Raw genomic sequence first — 26,082 nt, 5'->3', positions numbered from 1 at the left:
GATAAGCCACGGGTACTCTCTTCCCCCGTGCGCCAAGACACTTGGTAATCGTATGAAAAGGGCGCACTATGTGGCAAGAATCTGGAAGAGAGCTCATCAGACAGATCCAACTGGTGGGGCGAGTCCGACAGACTATGGATGGAAGTCGTCTCAAAACTGCTTTGAACCAGACTGGTATCCAGGAAGTTCAGTTCCAGAGTCCCTCACAGGCCCACATGAGGATGACGGGGATGGCGTGGAAGATAATTCAGTAGATGAGGAAGAGTCAGATAATGCTTGGAGTGAGGACAGTGATGAGAGTGACGAAAGTGATAGAGAAGACTTGTAATGCCAAGAGGACATCAAGTTAATTATGTGAACTGCACATTTGCAAGTTTTCCATATATCGTTGTTCGGCAATGGCGTCGCTTAATGAGCGGGTGGGCTACACATTTACCTGGAAAACTATACATTTTCTAGCAATAATGCGGGTGTCAGTGTAATTATTGACCATGTAAACATGGGGAAAGACACCTTATTCGTGATATTATCATGCATAGTTCTCCAGATATTGAGCAAAATAGGTTTTTCGGTAATGGCATCACTAATTGAGTGATTTTGGGGGGAAAGCCACGGGTCAGACCCAGCCAGCAGCAATGCATTTTTGTGATGTCCGTGGATGACCCCATCAGCCCATTAGGTCAAACGTTCCGGCGCTTTTCACTTGAATAAACCTTCTGGGCTCCTGGACGAGCAGCCACCTTACTCTCTGCAGACCTGGACAAAATCACAGACTGGGCAAACAAGTGGAACATGTCTTTCAATCCTGACAAATCTCACACTCTTACTTTGTCTCTCCGAAAAGACCAAATGGACAACCCTCCCATCTACTTTCTCAACAATCCTCTCCAAGAAGTTCTGTCACTCAAGCTTTTGGGTCTCACTATCTGCTATGATCTTTCCTGGGAAAACCACATTTCCAAGCTGGCTGCCAAAGCCAGTCGCCGACTGGGCATCCTCCGTCGTGCGAAATCCTTCCTTGGCACACCTGAGATCCTCACCACATACAAGGCTTTCATCCGCAGCTCAATGGAGTACTGCTCTCCCCTCTGGGCCGGTGCTCCTGCCTCACACCTAGCTCGGCTTCACGCTGTTGAAACCAAAGCTTTCAGAATCATTGGAATCTCTTTCAGAATCTTACACCCTCTGCCCTATCTGTGCTTTGTGTCCCCCATGCCCAGGTTTCTGCAGGGTGCACGTGCTTCAGTAGCTACACCCTTCTGGTGAAACTCCCCAAATTGTTCCTCTTTTTCCAGCTTGTGGAACCAATTTACACATTCTCTTCAATCTTATCCTTTCCTCCAGTTCTTCAAGACAGCTTTTCACCACCATTTTAGTGTCAAAATGTCCCCCATCCAAACCATGATCTTTTCTACCCCCGTTAAACCTCCTCCCCCTCCCCCAAATTTCCAGTTTTTCTTTCCTGAGAGTTTGCTATTGTATCAATCGTGTCCACCCCATGCATTCTCCCCTACCCCTCCTCATATACCTGCATTCCTTGTTTTTCCGTCTCCGTCTATTTTGTCGCTTGGCCCTGATGTTGGTATGTCCCCCTCCCCCTCCCCCCCCCCCCCCCTCTATTTATGCTGTTCCTTTTGTGCTGTTGCGTCCTGATCCATTCTGTTTTCTCCCTCTTCCACAAGCCTCGACTTTGTATACAACTGTTTTTAAATAAAATGTCATATTTAAAATGTCCTCTCAAAAGTTGCAAGCTACACCAGTAATTTGTTTCTGAACATTTGACATCCAACACCCGATAAAATGCTTACAGATGTAATATTTTGACAAATTCTTGTAATATAAAACTTTTAAATATTTCAACAGAATTCAAACTTTTTACAACACAACATTTCTGTTTTACAACAAATAAGTGTGATAAAATATATATTTGATTGTAAGTATCTATCCAATGCTTTAGTAAACCTATTTCCTGCCCCTAGTGCTACTGCAGCCTTCCCAGGAAGATCATTCCATACGTTGACAACTCTCTGCGTGAAATATATTTGCGCTGCTTCCATCCCAGCTCTCAAATTATGCCCCATGCTCCTGTCACTGTCCATAATTGTACATTAGAGACATTGGAGTATTATACATTAATGGTTTCCCAAATTGAAGAAATTTAACATGAATTAAAAAGTTGAGCTCCCAAAACACTATTTCAAGAAACTTTTTGGCTGATTAATGAACTTCTAACTTTTTGGTAGTGGGGACCTAAAATGTCTTTGCTTCAAATCTGGTATGAAAAGATGGAGCCACATACAGCACCTTCGGAAAGTATTCACACCCATTGACTTTTTCATGTTACAGCCTGAATTTAAAATGAATTAAATTGAGATTTTTTTGTCACCGATCTATACATAATATCCCATGATGTCAAAGTTAAAACATGTTTTTAGAATTTTTTTACAAATTCATTGCAAATGAAATGCAGAAAAAAATATATAAATAAGTATTCAACTCCCTGATTCAATACTTCATAGAAGCGCCTTTCACAGTAATTACAGCTTCGATTCTTCTTGGGTATTTGGGTATGTCTGTATCAGCTTTGCATATTTGGATTTGGGGAGTTTCTCCCATTCTTCCTTGCAGATTTGCTCAAGCTCTGTCAAATTGCTTGGGGAGTGGCGGTAAACAGAAATCTTCGTCTTTCCACATCTATCTATAATTCCAGTAATCTCTGTGTGTATGTCTGTGTGTGTGTGTGTGTGTGTGTGTGTGTGTGTGTGTGTGTGTGTGTGTGTGTGTGTGTGTGTGTGTGTGTGTGTGTGTGTGTGTGTGTGTGTGTTTGTCTGTGACCGCTGTTTCTCGACAACCACGGGTCCGATATACTTGAAACTTGCCAGGTATATTGCTGGGGACCCGAGGATGTGCCTTTTCAAGGTTTCATATTAATCGGAGAAGTAGTTACCGAGCTATGGCGATTTATTTACCAAACTCCGCAAGCCGTTCGCTTTGGACCAAACCATTTCATGTAAATAGAGGGGGGGGATTGTCACCGTACTCGCAAGCCGTTCGCTTTGGCTTTGCGAATGGACCAAACCATTTCATGTAAATAGAGGGGGGGGATTGTCACCGTACTCGCAAGCCGTTCGCTTTGGCTTTGCGAATGGACCAAACCATTTCATGTAAATAGAGGGGGGGGATATAATTTTAGATATTTATATAGTACGGGCATGCCCTAGTATTATCAATGCGATGAAGTCTGGACTTTGGCTGGGCCACTCAAGGACTTTCACATTATTGTTCTGAAGCCATTCCAGTGTTGCTTTGCCTGTTTTCTTGGGGTCATTGTCCTGTTGGAATGTAAATCTTTGCTTTTCTTTCAGTCTTTTGGTCACAGTCTTTTGCACTCTGAAGCAGGTTCTCCTCAAGGATTTCCCTGTATTTGGTTCCATTCATTGTTCCCTTTATCCTTGCAAGTCTCCCATCCCTGCCACTGAAAAGCATCCCAATATCATGATTCTGCCACCACCATGCTTCACAGTAGGAATTGTGTTAAATGGGTGATGAGCTGTGCTTGGTTTCCAGCAGTCATAGCGCTTTTCATTCAGGCCAAAGAGTTCAATTTTCATCTCAGCAGACCACATCATCTTTTGTCTCATGCTCTGAGAGTCGTTCTTGTGCCTTTTTGCAAACTTCAGGTGTGCTGTCATGTGCCTTTTCTCAGGAGTGGCTTCCGTCTGGCCACTCTCCCATAAAGCCTAGATTTGTGAAGTGCTGCAGAGACTGTTGTCCTTCTGGCAGTTTCTCCAATCTCAGCCAAGGAACTCTGTATTTTGTCAGAATGATCATTGGGTTATTGCTCACCTCCCTGACCATGGTCTTTCTTGCCCGGTTTCTCAGTTTAGTCAGACGGCCAACTCTTAGAAGAGTCTGGGTAGTTCCATATTCTTTCCATTTCCTAATGATGGAGTTCACTGTGCTCTTAGGAACTTCCAACACTCTAGAAATCGTTTTATACCCTTCCCCAGATCTATGACTACTCACAATTATATCTCGGGGTCTACGGACAGTTACTTGGACTTCATGGTAGAGTTTTTAATCTCACATGTACTGTCAACTGTGGGATCTTATATAGAAATCTGTGTTTCTTTCTAAATCATGTCCAATCAATTGAATTGGCCACAGTTTGACTCAAATTCAGTTGTAGAAACATCTCAAGGATGATCAAAGGAAATTGGATGCACCTGAACTCAATTTGGAGTGCCATAGCAAAGGGGTTGGATACTATTTAACTCAAGACATTTCATATTTTAATTTTTAATTAATTTTTAATACGACAATTTCTAAAAATATAATTCCACTTTGACATTATGGGATATTATGTGTAGATCAGTGAAAACAAAAAATTCATTCCATTTTCAATTCAGTCTGTAACACAATAAGATGTGAAAAAAGTCAAGAGTGTGAATACTGTCGTGTGACTACCCTTGGTGAATACTGTAGGGTAGCACGGAGGGCCAAACGCAAGCTTTAACTCCGAGGTGATGATCAAATGCGGATTTCTATCATATGTGCTGGAGAAAGAAAGGGGAGGGGAGCAAGCTGAAGCGCTTACCTGAACGGATCCCACCGGCAGTCCTCAAACCTGCGGCAAGTAACTCGCACGAAAATGGTTTTAAAATGTACAAAAAGAAACAGGGTTTATTAAAATTAACGCCGGTAACAAAAACGCACGATAAACTAGATTTTCCTAAACGGGATCCTCCACACCAGACTTAAACACAGATGAAGGGATAAAAACGTTCGAAAATAAAAACGTGTGGTTGATCGTGGCACTTAGCTCAACTCGCTCGGTGCATTGTCAGCAATCGTCAGGCCCCGATCGCGCAGTCCGGACGTGGCTTCTGCTTGGCGGGAAGAAAGCCTCGACTTCCTCCTTGGCCTTCCCTCCACCCTTGTTCGCTCGACCTCGATGAAGGCCTCCCGTGCGAGGCGAACGAGTAGGCGTGCAGCCCGCTCCCCAGCCGTGCCCCTTCCTCACGAATTCGGCACGGAAACCTCGGCTTGTTGCTTTTGGCGCTGTGCCTTTTTCACCAAGCCGCTCCTTTGGCACGAATCGGGCCTCATGGGCCGTCGCGAGCAGCATGCGCGCAGCTTGCTTCCCGAATGCGTCGGTAAAACCCAGCCCTTCCGCCTTGTCCCGACCAACACTGGCAAGATCTCGAAACACGACCGCCGCGATGAAGCCTAATGAGAGGAATGTCTGCGCACCGCCGTCTTCCATCAAAATCCGGAACCAAAAGGGGAGAGTCGAGGGCAGAGGAAGGCGTAAAGGGCAAGAGAGAAAATGTCGGTCCTCGAGTTCTTTTAACGTCGGGTCGTGACGTCATCAGTGCTTCTCCACCAATCAGCGTGCCGCTTCTTGCTCGCCTCTGATGCCATCGGTGGTCCTTGCCAATCGGCGCTCTGCTTCCTCCTTGGCCTTCCCTCCACCAATCAGCGGGTAGCTTCTTGCTCCACCCTGGCCAATCACGGCTCCTCGGGGCGTGTCTTTGGCCTGCCTGTCTTCCGTGGCGATGTAGCTGGTGCGTCCAAATGGCCGTGCTCAGAACTGGCTTCCAGTTGGTTTTATGGTTATTACTCCTGCCAGGGAGTAATGCATTCGTGTGTGTGTGTGTGTGTGTGTGTGTGTGTGTGTGTGTGTGTGTGTGTGTGTGTGTGTGTGTGTGTGTGTGTGTGTGTGTGTGTGAACAAGATATCTGGAAAAGTTCTGAACGGATTTGGATGAAAGTTGGTGGGATGATTGCCCTTGAGATAAGGAAGAATTTATTAGTTTTTGGTGAAGCTCAGGATATTATTCTGGATCCAGGAATTTTTTGGGGGAATTTTTTTTTCTGTTTTACTGCATTAAATATTTTATTCTTATTCTTAAATGATGTTTTTCTCCTCTAATTCCGAGATATATCAAAATAAATTCTCTGACAGTTTGGGCCTACTTTCTTTTTCATTTATTGTTTTGGGGAGAGGGGATGTTAAACAAAACGTATTATTCCAACTTGATCCACGGCGGGAGTATGCGCTCTATTGAGTGGCGTTCTAGTTATTTAGTGCAATTAATGGGCATTTCCTCACTAGTGTCTATGGTGCGGAGCCAAAAGAGATCAAGGGTAAATTACTGAGGGTAAGACGTAAAGGGGATTTAACATAATCCCTATACTAGTTAACATGCCCCATTCCTCGTAATGGAGACGAAGATACACCTTACTCTGACATTCAGTTAAACAAAACTTATTTCATGGTGATGGTTCTTACCCGACATCCGGAGCACCTACCTATACGAATCTACCTGACTCTACATATCACTGCCTACCCCACAGACATAACAATACTTTTTTTTTTCTTTTTCTTTTTTGTTGAAGGCACTATATCAATCTTGTTCAAGAAATGTCCTGTTCTGATCTGGTAACATTCCTGCAATGTTGCAATGGCCAAGAGAGTTTCCTTTTTATCAGATCTCTTTTGTAATGGCTGCACGAGTTGCATTTGATCTAACGAGAGTTGTTATGGTCAGGAGATCAAATGGGAGGTCCAACCTTGTACTAACCAAATTGAATATCAATTGAAAATGAATGATTGTTGGCACACTTCCAATGCTGACATCCATTTTTTTCCTACAATTCCATGTGTAGTAAACCTGTGGTTCTCTAAAATTAGCTGTCAAACACATTCAATGCTTACTTGAGTGATAGCAGCTGGTTTGGTCGTGTGCATGAATGCCACAAATCCACGGCCATTATTGACCTCGCTGCTCCATTTAAACACACCACTACGTAAAAGGCATGTGTCCCCAAATGGTGGAGTCTCCTGCAAGGTTCAGCTGGCCGAATGTTCTTTCACAAGGAATTTCATAATTCTAGACTGGGATTAGCTGCTGATCTTGGGGTTATCGAAGCATTTTGCTGAGATTAGACTTAATACTTAGTACTGCCATTAATGTTGGCCTGGATACTGTACTATACAGTAATCTTAATTCGAACCTGAATTGATGTTACATTACACCAAGATACACATACTGTGATATACTGTAGTACGACGACGTGTACGAGCGAGCATAAATGCAATGCTGTATTCCTGTGTACCGCTTCATCCTTTGGATGACATGATGGCTGTTAGGGTCATTGTAGTATCATGCATTTATGTTTTACTACGTTCAAGAAAAACATTCACACAAATTTACTTGCTAAATGAAGCTTATTCTTTCGTGTGTAGCAACATTGGCTGAGATGAGAAGGAATATGTTAGTGTGATGGCCCAGCCAACACAACAACGTCGTTGGGCCATCGTCAACAAACAAGGTTAGGGCAACGTCAACAATTCACTTGCGACCAACCAACCAAATGCCAACGTTGGCCCAACGTTGTGTTAAATGGGGGTAGAGGCCTTGCTTTGCCCAATGTTAACTTGTAATGAGCTCAATCCGAAACAGCTTGACTCCGCTATTTTCACCATCTCAGTGTAACTGCTCCATACTTGTCTCTAGGATTTTAATTCCTTTTGAAAAGTTAGCACTGAAGAGATGTCATGCGGACTGCCGTCCGAAAATGACTTCTGGACATGGAGTAAAAAACTGGCACTATCTCGTATCATGCGACTAAGCGTTCAGACGCACGCAGGCTGTCAACGCAATTTGGGATGGATGCTCCTAATCATCAAGGAAACTACTGCATGTGCCAGGACATGAAGGTTGAAATTAGTGCACTGCTGTTTCAAATGCTATCCTGCCTGAGCTGTTGAAATGTATGGAACTCCAGGGACTCTTTGAGACAGCACAGTGTTGCGGCTGCATCCCAGTTCAGTGGGAAGAAAGGGTCGATGTGTCTTTACAAGCGGTAGGGCCGACACATGGCATGCGACAACTACTGCCTCCTCCCACCTCGTCTTCCACTGCTGCCATGTAGGAGTAGGAGCATAGTAGGAGTGATGGCAATTATTATATTTATTGATTTTTTTTTTTTTTTTTTTTGTATACATAATCGAGGTTCGTGAAAGAGCTAACATTTATCACACAAACAAATCAAACAGACAAACAAACAAAGTATATAAAAAGGGGAGGGGTAGACAAGATGGGGAGAGAAGGGGAAGCACATAAACACAACATTTGACAGCAGGGACATCGGGAATGTGTGGGAGGGAGAGGGCTTGGGGGGAAGCGGCGTGGGAAGGGGGTGGGGGGGGGGGGGGGTGGGAGAAGTATAAACACAAGGACACTGCAAGGACTTCCAGGAAAGAAGTTGGTATTTCAAAAAAGTGGATTTGGGGTGAAATTAGCGGGGGTAGAAAAGATCAAGGTTTTGGATGGGGGAAGATAAGAGATGTTTGTACATATTTTATGTTTTTGTTCATACTTACTGATCTTTTTATTATATTATTTGTAAAATAATATGTTTATCATCTGTATTATTACCCTCGCCAGAGGAGACAGTATTGTATTTGGGTCCATTTGTCTGTCTGTTTGTCTGTTTGTCCACACATAATGTGAGTATGCTTTTCTCTGCAACCGTTGGTCGATTGCCAATAATTTTTCACCATAGCAGCACCTCCTGCTGTAGAATATATTAATGATAATTGTGACATCATAGGTCATGTGGTACCAGCGCCATCTTGGAAAAAAACGAAAAACTTTGCCCCTCTATATCTCCGAAACCGCTTCATCAAAAAATTGAAACGGCTCAATGTGAAGTACTCCCCATTGGGAACAACAAATATTCATGATGATGTCATCAGTACCTTTGTTACGACGTCATAATTCGACAAGTATAATGCTTCATCCGAACAGTATGAATTATTTTCTCTGCAACTGTTGATCTGATGGACACAAAATTTTCACAATAGGAGCGCCTCCTCCTGTAGAATGTTTTAATGATAATTATGATGTAATAGGTCACGTGGTACAGGTGCCATCTTAGAAAACCGAAAAACATTGCACCTCTATAACTTCAAAACCACTCCATGGAAAAGATGTAAACGTGGCTCATTGTAAAGAACTCGCATGGGGAACAGGTGTTGTTAACGATGACGTCATTGGTGCCTTAATTTTGACGTTGTAAATGTAATTTGACGTTGACGTTTGACAGGGACAGCACTTGGTCTGATCATTTTGAAAAATTTTCAGCAAGTGCATTTTTCAGCATTTTTCAGTTTCAGCATTTTCAGCATTTTTCAATTAGTGCATACTGAATGGTGGTAAATATCAGGTGTAATATTGCTCCATTCTATATATTTTTAGGTTTTCTGCCATGATCTATCATTAATATTCGCATGTTCGTCCCATTTTCAATAGTGGCACGTCCTGTTTCCTTTCATGTCGCGAGGACATTACATTTCCCACGTAGTTAACTTGGGAATTAACAATGTGAAGGAAATGTCATTAAGCGTCTGGCATCCAAGAAACATTCGATCTCGAAGGTCAATCAACTCTTTACCTGTTGGCATTTTGAATACAAGTGATTTTTCAATCGCCACTTGTTTTTAAGTTTTTGTTTTACAGGGAATACATAAATCACACGTACCCATGTAGACACAAGTACAGGTGACAACACCGGTCTTAAGTTCAGACAAACAGCCATTGAGGTTGGGGAGGTGATGTCACTTCCCAGGACACTCTGGGTACCAGCGACGCCATCTTTTATGACGACGTCACTTTCCTCTCTGCCATTAGTGGGACAATGGAGTTGGAATCTCCTTCTCCCCATGGATGCTAACCCATGGGGGTTGTCTATGCTTTATCCACACACATGCTACCTACATACTGTACCTGCCGCAAGTGCCGCATGGTCAGGTTGTCGGCGACTAAACCAACACTCATCACTGGCTTTGCTAGTGGGGAGGGTGACTATGCCACCCTGTCAGGACCAAAAACAACACCTGGCAAAGGGTGGATGAACTCTCACAGGGAGCCAACGTCCATCCAGTAAGGAGATGGTGTCTCCTAAAAAACACCCATCCGGTTTGGACTGGATTGAGTCATAGCAAAGGCTTTAAAAATTGTAAGTGCTACTCCCTTACTTGAAAAGGATAGAGCACGGACAATCCCCATTGGGTGGCATCCATGGGGAGGAGGAAATTCCTCTTGAGGAAATGCTCCACTGAGTACGGTGAGAAAAGCGGCGCCATTGGTGTGACGTCATCTGGTGCTCGGAGTATCCCGGGAAGTGACGTTATCGATGGCACTTCCTCCAAGCTCAGCTGAAGTGTGTGTGTGTGTGTGTGTGTGTGTGTGTGTGTGTGTGTGTGTGTGTGTGTGTGTGTGTGTGTGTGTGTGTGTGTGTGTGTGTGTGTGTGTGTGTGTGTGTGTGTGTGTGTGTGCGTGCGTGCTCTATAATGAGCCTTAGCCCATGTATAAAATATTTTAAAACTTGAATAAGACATCACTGATCTCGATTAAATTTTGAAAGATAGCTGTGTAACATGTTAATGATGGAAGCATAATTATCAATTTAACATTTCACCAACTTTGAACCGTTATTTTATGACCATATTAGTTTGGGAAAAGAGATGACAAGGAATGACAAGGACATTTGGCACAGGAGGGGGCATTCAGCCCATCATGCCTGCACTACACCAACAACAGATACTATCACCCAACAACTATCGGGGATGCCTCTTTGTGGTGGTTGTACCCCCCAACACAAGTCAGGGGCCAAATCTTCCCCATTCTTCCCTGCTGCCCGGTCACTGTCAGAATGCCGATCGGTCTCCATGGACCGGCTCTTTCCCTCTCGTCTCTCTCTAACTCCGTCGTGGCCCTGACTTCGTGAAGGCGGGTACATCATCCTGGATGTGGGGGATGTCTGGGTCAGTCCTGCAATATCAATTCGCTTTCTCCGTGCCACAGGCTTGTTCAAGAGAACTGTTTAGGGCGAGACAACAACAACTATCACCCATCCACACACAAGCTACCTCCAAGTCCTGGCAATATCCCTGTACCCCAGTATGGGCTTGATGTCATTGTACCCAAGACATCATTTTCCCTCTCCCTTCCCTCCACTTCCCCTGCCCTCCTCCACTATGGGACTGACATCATTTTCAGATAAAGACATGATTTCTCTTCTCCCCTCTCCCCCTTCACTCCCACATTATGGGCTTGACATCATTTCCCCTCTCCCTCTCCACTCGCCCATTGTGGCCTTCCATTCACACTTGTACTGTTTCTCCTAACTGTGCGTTTTCTTTGTCTCTCTTAGAGTGAAAGGATGATTCCGAACACACATTGTGGATATGGGACACTGAAGAAAGAGGTTTGTTGGACTATATAGTACATGCACAGTCTGTACATGTTCTAATGGACACGTCACCTCATCCATAGATTCAACCATTTACCCCTGATAATGAGTTTCTCACACACCTACCATCAGTGCAGTCCAGTTTCGTTCACTTCCATCACCAGTTTGTACACACATTTGTCTTGAATAATAACAATATTTTGTTTAATTTATAAAGTTTGCTCATTGGTCTGCCATTTATTTAACATTGAGATGCTATGCAAAGAAAATTGAAGACTTCTCTTCCTCTTGTTGGAAAGTATTCCATGTTAATCTAGGCCTGACATGGTGGCTCATGTACCACTACGTTACGGATGAGAATCGATGTAGTTCCATCTTTTTTTTCATATTCCAACGTTGTTGTTGCTATTAATAATAATAATGATAATAATAATAATAATAGTTATCATATCTTTGCGGATTGACTAATTCTAGCACTTTTATGATTTATGACTACAGGGTTCTACCAGGTCGTGCTATGTGATACACATTTACATAGAGAAAATTGGGGTCTTCCCCCACCTAAGCTCCCAGGACTATTAAACATTTTTACCCCCTAACCGCATCCCATCCTACCCCACATTTTATATGTTAACTGCCATTGGTGTTTCACATGGCACATGCTTGGAGCCTCGGTTGTGAGTGTTTCTGTATACGCTTTCGCTGGTAATTCACCAGCAAGGGAAGAAACCGGTATGGCGGCTGAGTGGGGCGTGTAGCATTGAGATTCTCATGTACGTACTACTTGTGAATGTCTGCAGCTGTGGAGTAACCCAGGTAGGGGTTGAAACAGCAATGGGCTTACCTTGTGTCGCTTTTCTTAGTTGCTTTATTCAGCTTTCTTTGACTGGAAGAGCATGGGAGTTAATATATTTGAAAAGCCTAGCCACCTGGGGTAATGGATTGGGTGAGAACACATTGGTTATTCCCTCCAATTATGGGTGAGAGATGTGATTGGGTTTTGTTATATTTATAACTATACTAGGGCATTGCCCGTACTATATCTATATCTAAAATTATATCCCCCCCCTCTATTTACATGAAATGGTTTGGTCCAAAGCGAACGGCTTGCGAGTACGGTGACAATCCCCCCCCTCTATTTACATGCAATGGTTTGGTCCAAAGCGAACGGCTTCCGGAGTTTGGTAAAGAAATCGCCATCGCGTGCACAAACGCGCAGGAAAGCGAATGAATCGCAAATTCGGTTTTATTAGTTTTAAAACATAGTTTAACGCCAACATAGTTTGCAAACGTGAAATAAATGAATACGCTCTCAAATGTGCCATCCGAGGCAGAGTGTGCCCGCCACGTTCGGCACACGCGATCGTTCGCTGCTCTCTGATTGGTTGAATCGTTTTTTGGACATAGCTCGGTAAGTAATTGTCCGATTAATATGAAACCTTGAAAAGGCACATCCTCGGGTCCCCAGCAATATACCTGGCAAGTTAAAAGTATATCGGACCCGTGGTTGTCGAGAAACAGCGGTCACAGACAAACAGACGTACAAACGTACAGACGTACAGAGATTACTGGAATTATAGATAGATTATATATGAATGTATGTTTATGTATATATATATCAAAATAAGACCCCATCACGGTATTGGGTACCAGGAAGCAAGTGCTACGCCAGCCATTGCTGCATGCATCCTGACCAACAGGAAATGGCTAAATGAAAAAAAATTAAATAAAAATTATTTTTTTTAAGTAAAAAAAAAAACAATTCCCTTCTAAGGCCATTTTCCCTGCTAGAGGGGGGCTAGCCTTGTGGTCCCCATGACAATCATCATGGTTCCCTTTTTGAGGCAATGTTTTTATGGCCGGATGCCCTTCCTGACGCCAACCCTTTAGTCGCCTCTTATGACACGCAGGTACCTATTCTAAACCGGGGCACACACCGGTAAACAGCAAATGCTTGCCAAACATTAACCTGCCTGTGGTACGCACAAATAGTTATGTGGGTAAGCTCATGCCTAATAGCGAGGTAGAGCCAATGCCACTGTTTTGGCAGAATTCTCTTAAAAAAAAAAAAAAAGTAAATTCAATATATTCGTATATACTGTGTATATATATATATATATATATATTGTGCGTGTGTGTGTGTGTATATATGTATATACTAGGTATTTGTACACGTCGCTTTGCTGATGTATTTAATTAAAAGATGGTATGTTGTACGTCACAAACATGTTGCTCTATTCACTGTATAATCTACCCGAGATCATCCTCCATCTGCTTTCACATCAACTAACATAATCAACATCAACAATTATTGATGCTTATACATGGCACGAGTAAAAATCACTTCCGCTCGCTCTACTACGAAGCTCAGTGTTGTTTGCTTTGGTTTAAACCTCCACTCATGATGAGTGAAATGAAACATTTTGAAAACTTTGAATTATTCTCACTCAGATTTCAACATCACCATAATGCATACTTAATGCATATATTACGTAATGCATATTCCCAAGTTCTTTAATCTTTTTTTGCACAAGATGACTTGTAATACAGACTACCACTGGGTGGCGCTAGACGATACAAATTTACATCGAGAGAATTGGGCTCTTTCCCCCACCCAGGCTGAACCTTCTCCCCTACATATGCTACCCAGACAGAAACCGTACTTTGGGTACCCTTAGGTGACGTGCAAAATTTGGTTGGATTTGGTTCAGTATTTCTTTACTTTTTTTAACATTTATTTATAAACAAGCAAATAAATATACAAATTCACTTTTGTACCATGGACAGACATATAGACAAAGGAGTGGAATTAGTATTGAGAAGGAAAAAGGACAATTAAAAATACGTGAAGGATTGAGGAATAGGCAAAATGAGTTAGTTTAAAAAAAAAAATCCACTTTTTAAGAAGAAAATGAAGAGGTGTATCGTAGAAGAAATGCATTTAGAGAATAGGTGGTTCATTCATTTTGAGGGAATTTGTCTTTCTTGTGTTCGTTTCCTGTTTTAATGCTCTAATGCAAAAGATGTAATATGTATTTCTTCCCATTTTAAAATCTGTTCAGCTCTGTGATTGGAGGACCACTGGTAGGAGTGGATGACCCACACAATATGGAACGGAGAAGAAAGTAAATACCACTTTTGGGGGGAAACCCCTGATTTTTTTTTTAATGCCGCGATTAAACTTTAGTCCATCACCGGTGGTGAAGGTCGTGGTTAAGTTCATTGAAATTGTTTGTGCACTTTTGGAGAAGAAGATCCGAGTCTTTACATGCAGCCTCACTGTCTGACTGCCTGACAGACAGCACGCAAAGCTAATACCTCCCCTGATCTATGTTCCAGGTGAGCTAAAAAAAATGACTAGGCCATTCGCCACCAAACTTTGCAAACATGCTGGGGGTACCCAGGGTCAGATCACGTGATAAGAAAAATCCCCCCTCCACGACCCATCCTCTCCTCTCCCCCTCCACAAGGTGCTGCACAGGGGAAACAAAAACGATATAGGGCTTCTGACACATGTTGTGCTTTGAAAACGTTGAAATCTTATAAATAATTTTGTTTGTTCATTTCCTTGTTGCTCTTTCACGGCCGAAACCACCGCCGGGAAAAACCCACCCAACCAGGCAGCACCACGAACCCCTCCCCCACCTACCCTACTGCTCCCAGGCAATGCCGGGTAGCCCCTGCTAGTGTTATAAAAATATAAATATAACCACCTTTAGAGGCCATTTTTCCCCGCAAAGCGGGGGTTGGCCTTTTTCGGGAACCGTGGTTGTTGTTGTTTTTTCGGTCCCCTTTTTGAAGCAATGTTTTACGGCCGGATGCCCTTCCTGACGCCAACCCTTTTTGCCGCCTTTTACGACAAACAGGGAATTACCAGTGAACTGGTACTCAATTAGCCGACCTCGGAAGGATGACAGGCTGAGTCAACCCCCCTGGCGTTAATTCAGCGATCGACCGGGATTCGAACCCAGGATCCCAGGATCCTAGGATCCTAAGCCGGCACCCTAGCCGCTAGCCCAACACCAGGGTTCAGTGTTATATAAAACCTTATTTGAAAACAGAAGTCCATGTCAAATTTTATCCACCAATCTAATAGCCTACAGCCCTTGAAAGATATAACATCTCCAAAAGGAGCCATTTTGGTGGAAATTCTAAATGTGGGTTAGGAGGTTGAGGTTTACCTAAAGGAAGCCCCAATTATGATTAATTGACCCCATCCCACCCTTAACTTCCCCCATCTTACTCATGAATGTTATGAGATGATACGGTTTTATCTGTACCAATAGAGCATGGCAGCATGCAACCAATTAACGTAGGCTGTCAATTAGAACTCGAGCGTGCTGAGTAAGAGGTTGTGGTGCTCATTAAAAAGCCAGAGATGTTCACCTGCTCTTCCCTGCTTGGGAGAATATGATTGAACATACACAAGAACATCCAACATTTACTGTCGACCATAAGGGCATTTCTATTACTCACATTACCAGATTACCAGAAAACTCACATTACCAGAAATTGTTTTTTCTTCCACACTTTTTCCCTTTAATTGAATAAATCATGTCTTGAGAGACTACCCCTAGTATTAGATCCAAAGCGGTCTCTCAAAACTGGTGATTCACACTAAGATTTACACTAACAATGTATTTAATACTGTATATACCGTGGTGAGAAAAAGTTGATGAACCCTTCAGAATTTTTTGTATTTCTGAATAACTTTGACCTATAATGTGATCAGATCTTCATCTAGGTCCCAATAACAGATGAAGAGAACCTGTTTAAACAAATAGCACAACAAATTCTGCTTTTTCATTTATTTATTGAGCAAAATGATCCGACATTCAATTTCTTTGTTGGAAAAAGTATGTGAACCTCCAGGTTAATCAGCTCAATAAAGGGGGTAATTACAGTCAGGTGTTTCAATCAATGGGGTGACAATGTAGGGTGAGGTTGGGTGGCCCTGGCCTATATGAAAAACATAAAATTTGTTCGTCAACATCAGTGTCGGGTCTTCAAAGCCTGGTGGTGGCTTACCGGTTAGGGTGCCGGCTTGGGATCCTAGGATCCTGAGTTTGTTGACTTAGCGGTTAGGGTGCCGGCTTGGGATCCTAGGATCCTGAGTTCGAATCCCGGTCGAGATCGCTGAATTAACGCCAGGGGGGCCTGTCATCCTTCCGAGGTCGGCAAATTGAGTACCAGCTTGCTGGTAATTCCCTGTGTGTCGCAAGAGGTGACTAACAGGGTTGGCGGCAGGAAAGGCATCCGGCCGTAAAACATTGCTTCAAAAAAGGGGACCACGGTGCCCAAAAAAAGGCCAAACGGGACATCCTTAACCTCTCGTGTACTCTTGTGGACGAACCCCGTCCCCTCAAGTGGGCTGTGCATCGGCCATCTTGTCTCTTGACACATTAAAACAAGGAATGAGTACAAGGAATGAAACTACACGAACATTCAAATAGGATTTTGCAGGGCTTCCAGTATAGCCTAGGCCCTAGAGGCAGGCACACTTGTCTCTGAGCTGTCTAGCCTGGGTTTTAATGTTAGCCCAGCTTTACACTGCCATCCTGGTGTTTCACATGCAAGGTGTTCCATCGTTGCGCATGCTGTCCATCGGATGGATGTTAAGCTGTGTGTCCCGTCTGCTAAAATTGGATTGTGGACGTTAAAGATCCCACAGTGTCCTTCACGAAGAGACGGCGAGCTTTGTTAAACTACTCTTCTTGAAAATTAAACCCAGAAACAAAATGATCACTGCAAAAGTCATGTATATGAAACTAATTAATTTGCAGCGTACTATATCAGGAGAGCAAGAACACTGAACGGATCTGGACGCAACAGGACAAAAGGTACTGTAGAGAGCAATAGGGTTCTTGGGGGTTGAGAGGGGAGGAATGAGAAAGCGAACAGGATGACACTGGGAATCATTGGACGATATGGAGGAGAGAAGATGAGTAAGAAAACAAAACCCCGCCCGCATTTACATCTATTACTAAAAGGAGAAGCTTCCGTCTGCGTATGTATGTGTCTGTCCATCATGCTTTATTATAAAGTGTTCCTGCTGTCGTAGAATAAAAAAAAAAATAACGGCACCATTGGAGAACCAATCATTTATTTACTTGGTTGGAAAGCCGATAATCAATTTACTTGGAACAAAAAGTGTTGTCCGTTTAATCATAATAATTATTGTTTTAAAAGCTCGTCTTTCCAGGATGGAAGAAGAAGAAGTGCAATTTGTAGGTTTAATGTAACTGTTCTTATGGTATGGCAGTAGGAACCCTTTAGAATAAAGCCTGGTGGACACGGAAGGAGCACACAAAATTATGTATAGTAATATTTCTTGAAGAAATTGAAAAATACATAATTGTACATGAAAGGAGCGCACCAAAAACAACAACCACAGGCACAACAACTATCAGGGACGCCTCTTTGTGGTGGTTGTACCCACCAACGCAAGTCAGGGGCCGAATCTTCCTCATTCTTCCCTGCTGCCCGGATTCGTCAAGGCAGTGCGGTCACGGTCAGAGTGCCGATTGGTCCCCATGGACCGGCCCATTCCCTCTACTCGCTCTCTTTCTCTCTCTCCCTAACCCTGCAGTGGCCCTGACTTTGTGAAGTGGGGTGAGGGGACAGTGCATCATCGACTTTAACTTCCTGTTCTTTGAGCGAGGTGTACCATTTTTCACCTCCTCTTCAATTTGTATTCAAATGAGTAGTAACTGGCATTTAAATATCTTCTACTTAATAATCCTATCTTTCTTCTGCACATGTAATCCACTTTCATATACTGTATTGTGTTATATGTCGATCACTACCCTTTAACTCCTTCTTTTTTTCTTTTTTTTTTACTCTCATTCCTTATTCACCATTCAGCGCTTGGAGCTTGTGGCAGAAATATCAGTCCGTGGTTGTACACATGCCGTTCTACTTTGGTTTCGTGATCATCTCATCAGCATGGCCGCCCTGCTTCTGGCCCTGATTATTCCACAGGTAACTATTTATATATACTGTATATGTAAAAAAAGAACATGAGGAAAAATTTAGGTTTCACAATTCTGAAAATGAAATGACTACATTAGATGTTGAATAAAAATGTCCGATGAAGCATTTCACTGCTTGCATTTATGCACACTGCCAGGGCCTCTTTTGTTTTCTTCTCGTCTGCTGGCTGTAACACGTACCTACACGTTGATATTATCGCTAAATACAGGACAATAACTGAGGGTTCGGTAAAAGTGCTGCCTTAGCAGTTGTTGACTACATCAAAAGTTGCCTGCGGTAGTACCACCACTTGTGTGTCAGAGCCTTGAGCGAAACATTGGTTCTGTTGAAAGCTCAAGGGGCAGGCTGCTGAATTGGGGGTTTGTCAATTTTTGTGGGTTCTTTCTGCTTTACCAGTTAGGGTTTAGTTAGGGATTGCGTTGGGGTTTACTAGTGTATCATGGAGTCAGTGCTCCCATAGGCTTACCGCTAGCAATGTAGAGGCTTGAACCTATGTGTAGCATCCTGGTAGTCTCCCTCATCATCTGGCGCATAATCTCGTGTCCCCTTCTCTACCAGTTCTCGACAGGAGCTGCGCTGAGCACAAGATTCCAGGAGGCCCTTCCAAGGCCACTGGTTTGCATTATTGATGCTATCTGGAATGCTCCTTATTTGTCTGCAAAGTTCTTTGAAGCACCTCACCACCTCTTCATGTTACTGCTTGCCAATCTGTGACACCCACATCTTGATTATATTTTCGCATCTAATTTCTTTGCTTTTCCACCCAGGGGGCCCTCTTGGGTTTTGGTCTTGACTCTTATCCTGTGGTGTTCATAAAAAAAATTGACCTCATTAGCCTCAATTCGCGTTGCTTCAATATAAATTAATGATCGCAATTATCTCTTGATGGAGAAGAAAAGGCGTCCACACAAACTTACACAAGACTGAAAAATTGAGAGGTTAAGGTTGCACATAAACGTAGAGGTTAAGGTTGCACATAAACGTAGAGGTTAAGGTTGCACATAAACGTAGAGGTTAAGGTTGCACATAAACATAGAGGTTAAGGTTGCACATAAACATAGAGGTTAAGGTTGCACATCAACATAGAGGTTAAGGTTGCACATAAACATAGAGGTTAAGGTTGCACATAAACATCGAGGTTAAGGTTGCACATAAACATAGAGGTTAAGGTTGCACATAAACATAGAGGTTAAGGTTGCACATAAACATAGAGGTTAAGGTTGCATATCAACATAAAGGTTAATGTGGCGATGGTATAGCTCTGGAACAGCGTCCCTTTAGCAACAATGAAACAGAGCCAGTGATTAAGTAAGCCATTGACTAAGTAAACCAGCGCCAAAGTGAGCCCAGACGAGGAGAAAAACGAAGCAAAACCCTCTCGACGCTTCTTCTTTGTCCTTCACGAGTCATCCTGGTATGCCCTCCATCCTCTCTCAAGGGACTTCTTCTTCACCCGAGTCCTCCTGGTTTACAGGAGCTCTGGCATGCCCTTTCCCAAAGCTCCCCATATGCTCAACCATGGGGTGGCTCCAATAAAAACAATTCCATTGCCTGCTTCCGGCCCCTACAGCACATAACACCGCCGTGGCTGGCATACACTGGCCAGAGAGATTGTGACAGCCTTTTTGAAGTGTGTGACACGTGTGCCTTTTTGTGATAGGAAGTCCTCACCTGGCCCCACCCACAAACAAAAGGTGTTTACACATACAATATTACCCTGACTATCCCGTCCATAAATTACATATGCTGCCTCCTCAGCATCACGTGTAACAAAACGACTTGCTCTGACAGGTCCCTGGTACATGGCAATTGAACCTACTTGGATCACACGGACCATGTTACACTTACCACAGTCTAGCTATGGATTGAACCACCTCCCTCCCCATCCCCTTCCATGTGACACAAGCTATGTGTTACTGAAGTATTCAATGGAATAACAGAAAAGAAACGAGGTTTCATTTTTATTATTTTGGTTGACTCCAATGTCACTTTTTACATAAAATATTTGTATTAAAAGTCCTGGAAGACTCCTGTAAATTTGTCTTCCATGGCTGTGTGAACCATGTAAAAGTTACAGAAAGGTGATGAACACCTTCTTTAATGGAATGGAATGTTTGTTTGTTTGCTGATTCTTCTTTAAGATGTCAAGTTTTCAACTTGGTAAAATACTTTTATCTCCTGTGGTACAGTTTTCCCAAGCATACTTCTTCTCTTTCAGCTCCTGGGCATTGTCACAACACATTTCCTCATCAAAACCATCAACAAAGAACTTCAGCGGCAGCAGCAGCAGCAGCAGAACGATTCGGTGGACGGAATGCTCAGACTTCCCTTGGAGTTTGATTACAAAGGATGTTGCCCTATGTACATCCCCCGCGAGGAACTTCCCCACAAAACGGCCAGACAAGTTATCGTTTGACGTGTTACAATTTTGTTTTGCACTTTTCTGTGTATAATTTCTATATTTTCTGGCGAACATAAACCACAATGATGACAATTATATAATTTATTTGACACTCCAATGTAATGTCTTCTCGTGCGCATCAACAAGATGCACAGGTCAAACACATTTTCTCTTGTTACTTTTGTGGTTTTCGAACCGTGATACCTTCAGCAACAGACTACCTTTTTCTCGACCTTAAGGAAAGGAGAATACCACTCCTTTTTTGCAACTTCAGATACATAGGGCTGCCGAAGCAGTTTCTCGGCTATTGGGCACAATCCTGGACGGGTCGCCACTCCGATGCAGGATACTTGAATGGCTCAGTCTTCACCTAAGCTGGTACTCATTTTGCTGACCTCAGAATGATGACAGGCTGAGTCAACCCACCTGGTGTTAATTTAACGGCATTGCAAGGGCTTGAACTCAGGACCCTGAAATCTCAAGCCGGCCACCTTAACGGTCAACCCAGCATCAGGCTTACTGTAAGGAAAAATGCATGTCAAATGTGATACTTTCCCAAAATGTGAAGCATGTAAATGAAACTACGATTTCCGAAACAGTGGTGTAAATCAACATGTGAAGTGAAGAGCTTGCCTAGTTGTAGAGGCCTGATGAACACCGGTTGGCCATTCACAAGACAAGTGTATCCATCAAACTTGGAAGAGTTGTTTTTAGTCTGAAATCTTCTATCTATGAGGACGTGGAAGAGGGAAGAGTATATAATTTAATTTTGAGGGTGGGTTGGAAAGTCTCTCTTTCTCTTGAATTTTTTATGATGATTAGGCTTTCTTTCTTGTGAGGTTTCGTTATTTCTTTCCCAGAATGAACGAATGACAAAAATGACCTTCCCAAAACAAATGCGATCAGAAGATTATTTGGAAAGATTCCATCAACCGTAGCTTTGAGTCAGACCAAGGATACTCATCTTATGACAGACTGTCTGTCAAATGGGATTGATTGTACCTTATATTCTTCCATGCTGTCCATCTCGTGCAATTAACCGTGCCTTTTCCAATTGGTTGATTGATTCGCGTGGAACGATCATTCGAACTCGCATCAAATATCAATTTATTGGGAAAAATTCTGAATGGAAGAAAGAATGTGATGAAATAAAAGGTTTACAAAAGCATGCCGATTGCAAAAAAGATCAACGTTAAAAGTACTGCTGCTGTCCTTGATTTTATACCACCGGACATTCGTCAGCGGTCCTTCAGGCATAACCCGAAAAAGCCATTCCTTTGGTCAACTCACGTATTGACAGTTTGTATTACGAAAGATGTCCTTTACACCGGTTAAGAGAAACTTTTTCCTTCAACTCCCAGCCTTGGACCTGCATTATTTAGATGTTATGCTGTGACAAATTTCAATGGACTGCTCACATGCTTTCACTGCTCTGATTGCAGAATTGCCGACAGTTTACAGAACAGAACCTCCTCATTTAATTGCTATTCCTTTTGTTATTATCTAGTTAACTGTGGGAAACTGGCGTTTTTGGATATATTCTTGTTAAGTTGAAAAGCCTGGTGTTGGCTTAGCAGTTCGGGTGCCGGCTTGGGATCCTAGGATCCTGGGTTTGAATCCCGGTCGATCGCTGAATTACCACCAGGGGGGTTGACTCAGCCTGTCGTCCTTCCGAGGTCGGCAAATTGAGTACCAGCTCACTGGTATTTCCCTGTGTGTCGCAAGAGGCAACTAACAGGGTTGGCAGCAGGAAGGGCATCCGGCCATAAAACATTGCTTCAAAAAAAGGGGTCCACGGTGCCCGAAAAAGGCCAACCCCTGCTCTGCGGGGAAAAATGGCCTCTAAAGGTGGTTCTTATTCTTGTTAAGTTGAACAGATGCATTCTGATTATTAGTCAAACAATATTTCTCTTTTAAAGTGGAGTTTATTAAAAATTAGAATGTACTGGTCTTGCTCGTAAAGGATTGTGTCAATCTGCATCAGCGGACAGATACAGGTAGAACAGTCCTAATATGCTGGAGGTTACATTTACTCTCACCTATCAACTCAAGCGTCATGAACTGGAGAGGTTTACCGGGATCACCTTCGCTCGCAGAGCAAAATCTGATATATCAACTGAATGAGAACTAACGGAAATAAACATGAAATAGCATGACATCATTTACAAAAAATCAAGACTACTTGACCAAAGTTGTAAACTTGAACAGCAGGAAAAAAAGAGGTTGCTGGTTAGTTACACCAGAGACACCAAAGCACACATTTGGACCTTCCCATGATGTCTAGAGCACAGTTATCGAGAAAGTGAACAAAGGCTAATTATAATTTATTCGTGGGGTCACCAGTGGGAATCCCACAGGCATGGAGGTGTATCGTTGCGATCGGTGCAGCCGTTTTTGCGGTACCTTGGACAATAACGTTAAGCGGGAGTCCAAACCTGAAAATGCTGGAGACCAAAGCTGAAATTGGAAAAACAATATAGCCCATTTTACTCCAGGGGGTCCCAGGATTACCCACCCAAAATTTCGTTGCGATCGGTTCAGCCATTTTTGTGGTACCTGGGAACAGACGGACGGACGGACAAACAGACGGACGGACATTTGGTGAATTATAGTAAGATTATATTTAAAAATATCCTTAATTTTTGCTGGTTCTGTTGATTGTAAACTTTGTGTTTTGGAAAAATAGATGTGGAGCATCCATACGTTTTGTCATTCAGATTTTGTCGATTTCTGAAGCTTTTGTTTAGTTTTGAAAATCCAGCTTAGTAACATCACAACGTTTATACAAGTGTTGAAAAATAGCACTTAAAAACAAAGTTTGTTTGTTTGTTTGTTTTCTAAGCAAAAACTGTATTTGTTGAAAAATGTTACTGTACTTTGATACTAATGATACAAGAACCGTTCATTGTTTTACTTTCTTATTACACACAAAAAAATTCACATGAAATTTGTTTACAATTTTGAACAAAAAAAAATTCACATTTGCGTGTGACACAACTTATCGTTCTCTGATTGATTAATTTAACATCTTTCATCCTTGAACCACAAAACCACTACTGTAGCGTTCATTATGTCAGAAACTTGGCATAAATAATTTTATTTCACCTTTATGCGGGTATCGTAAGTTGTGAATGTTTACAGATACGTTTACGAGAAAACTTTATTTTTTAAATTATTTTATTGACATTTCATTGTTTTTCTTTTTTCCTTGTAATTTGTGTAGATATTACAAGGTGAAAAAAGACTTTTGAAATCACGTTACTCATTATTGGAATACTGTTAATATTCTTTTTGAACGACTCGGTATATCATTTCACTGATTTTAACCATACGCTAGTCTCATTGAAAATTAATACTGTGATCCACAAATCTGGCAGCAATGTAAATACCGAAGAGTTCATTGAATGAAATTTTCTATTCTTTTGTGTAATTTAGGTTTCTTGGTTAATTATGAAAAATAATTCAGGGATTAGTTCTCTAAGAATATCACACAATGCTTTGTAAAGGATATGTAGTACTTGCAATTCTTAAAAATAAATAAATGGTACTTCGTCTCTTCCTCTCCTATACATATTTCAAAAGTCATGGCCTGAATTATATAATACATTTTCAATGTAAAAATAATGATTCTTGGTACAGGCAGATATAGCAACTTGTATATTTAACCGAAGAATTGATTAACATTTTTCAAAATGTTCATGGAGACCATTTCAAGATTTAAAAAATACTAGGGCATGCCCGTACTATATATATGCCCGTACTATATATCTATCTAAAATTATATCCCCCCCCTCTATTTACATGAAATGGTTTGGTCCATTCGCAACGCCAAAGCGAACGGCGAACGGCTTGCGAGTACAGTGACAATCCCCCCCCTCTATTTACATGAATGGTTTGGTCCATTCGCAACGACCACAGAACCCCCCCCTCTATTTACATGAAATGGTTCGGTCCAAAGCGAACGGCTTCCGGAGTTTGGTAAAGAAATCGCCATCGCGTACACAAACGCGCAGGAAAGCGAATGAATCGCAAATTCGTTTTTATTAGTTTTAAAACATCGTTTAACGCCAACATAGCGCCAACATAGTTTGCAAACGTGAAATAAATGAATACGCTCTCAAATGTGCCATCCGAGGCAGAGTGTGTCCGCCACGTTCGGCACACGCGCTAGTTCGCTGCTCTCTGATTGGTTGAATCGTTTTTTGGACATCGCTCGGTAAGTAATTGTCCGATTAATATGAAACCTTGAAAAGGCACATCCTCGGGTCCCCAGCAATATACCTGGCAAGTTAAAAGTATATCGGACCCGTGGTTGTCGAGAAACAGCGGTCACAGACAAACACACAGACAGACACACACACACACAGAGATTGCTGGAATTATAGATAGATGATGAAAAGTAAATTCATCTATTTGTCGGCTTCACAATTGTTGTTTCAGGAGTCTGCACTTATCTTTCATTTCCTGATGATGTCATTGATGGCCTGGGAAGATAAAACAGGATGTAATTGTTTTTTTTTTGCTTGTAATAAGGCAGATTGTACCAGGTGATATCATTGCTAAGTTAGTTCACAATAATCGATTAAATGTGAGGTGGTACAGATCTTGGAGTATTTATTTACTGCCAAATTTGAATCCATTGTTGATTCATTCTTTGTGAGCTGCACTAGGGGTTCTTGTTAAAGAAGTAAATCAAATCCTCCTGTTGGATTACACTAGATGTTTTGCAGCAAATGGGAAAGAATATTGAATGCCTTCTATATTGAGATTTTCAACAAACTGTTATTCACCTGACCTGATATTGTTCAATAAAGTTATGCAATTTTCAAATCCAATGTTTTGAACATTTCCTTGTTTATTTTAATAATCATTCTTATCATCTTTTCAGATTTGAAAGGAGCAAGTTATATAAGGTGTTGTACTTGTCTTGACATATTCCCAATGTAATGAAATCATAAATGTTCTATCTTACATCTTCCTCAAACTGGATTGTTTTTTCCCTTTCTTGCTCGCCTACTTTTTCAACTGGCATGGTTGGCCTTTCTGTATCCAATCCATTTTCCTTATGTAATTGAAATGCTTTCCACCTGTCTTCAATCTCCTTGCTCATGCATTCTCCCTTTTCTGTTTCGACCTTTACTTTTACCTGAATAAATTGTTGCCGCCTCCTCTTATATCATGAAATATCTGTCATGTATTCTGACAACGCAAGATCAACATTTTCTTTATCAGTTAAGTTCCCATCTCATCCACGAAAAAGCTGCACATCTGAAGCGTAACATCTTCACTTTACTGACCTTCAAGTCCACTCTCAGCATAATCTTTACCCCCACATCCTAAGAAACTGATGAACAGCATCTCGAGAGGTTTTTTTCCATAGAGTCAAGGCTCATGGAAGAGCTAGAAAACAGACCAGTAGAAGGA

The 26,082-nt window shown here is 42.2% G+C and overlaps 1 protein-coding gene across 3 annotated transcripts in view; it reads left to right on the top strand.

Annotated features, from left to right (window-relative positions):
• Positions 1–25,493, top strand: part of LOC137424448 (tetraspanin-15-like) — a 242,881-nt gene extending 217,388 nt beyond the window's left edge. For all 3 annotated transcript variants that reach the window (XM_068111919.2, XM_068111917.2, XM_068111916.2), the window contains 3 exons: positions 11,226–11,279; positions 18,129–18,245; positions 20,476–25,493. In XM_068111919.2, the coding sequence (XP_067968020.1) occupies positions 11,226–11,279; positions 18,129–18,245; positions 20,476–20,673 (369 nt within the window). In that variant the 3' untranslated portion in view covers positions 20,674–25,493. The remainder of the gene's footprint in view (positions 1–11,225; positions 11,280–18,128; positions 18,246–20,475) is intronic.
• Positions 25,494–26,082: the final 589 nt, after the last annotated feature.

The sequence above is a fragment of the Myxine glutinosa genome, chromosome 4, assembly GCF_964187855.1.
Source record: "Myxine glutinosa chromosome 4, kmMyxGlut1.1, whole genome shotgun sequence".
Taxonomy (NCBI): domain Eukaryota; kingdom Metazoa; phylum Chordata; class Myxini; order Myxiniformes; family Myxinidae; genus Myxine; species Myxine glutinosa.
Note: the sequence above shows the minus strand (reverse complement) of the source record. Positions and strands in the feature narration are given on the sequence as shown.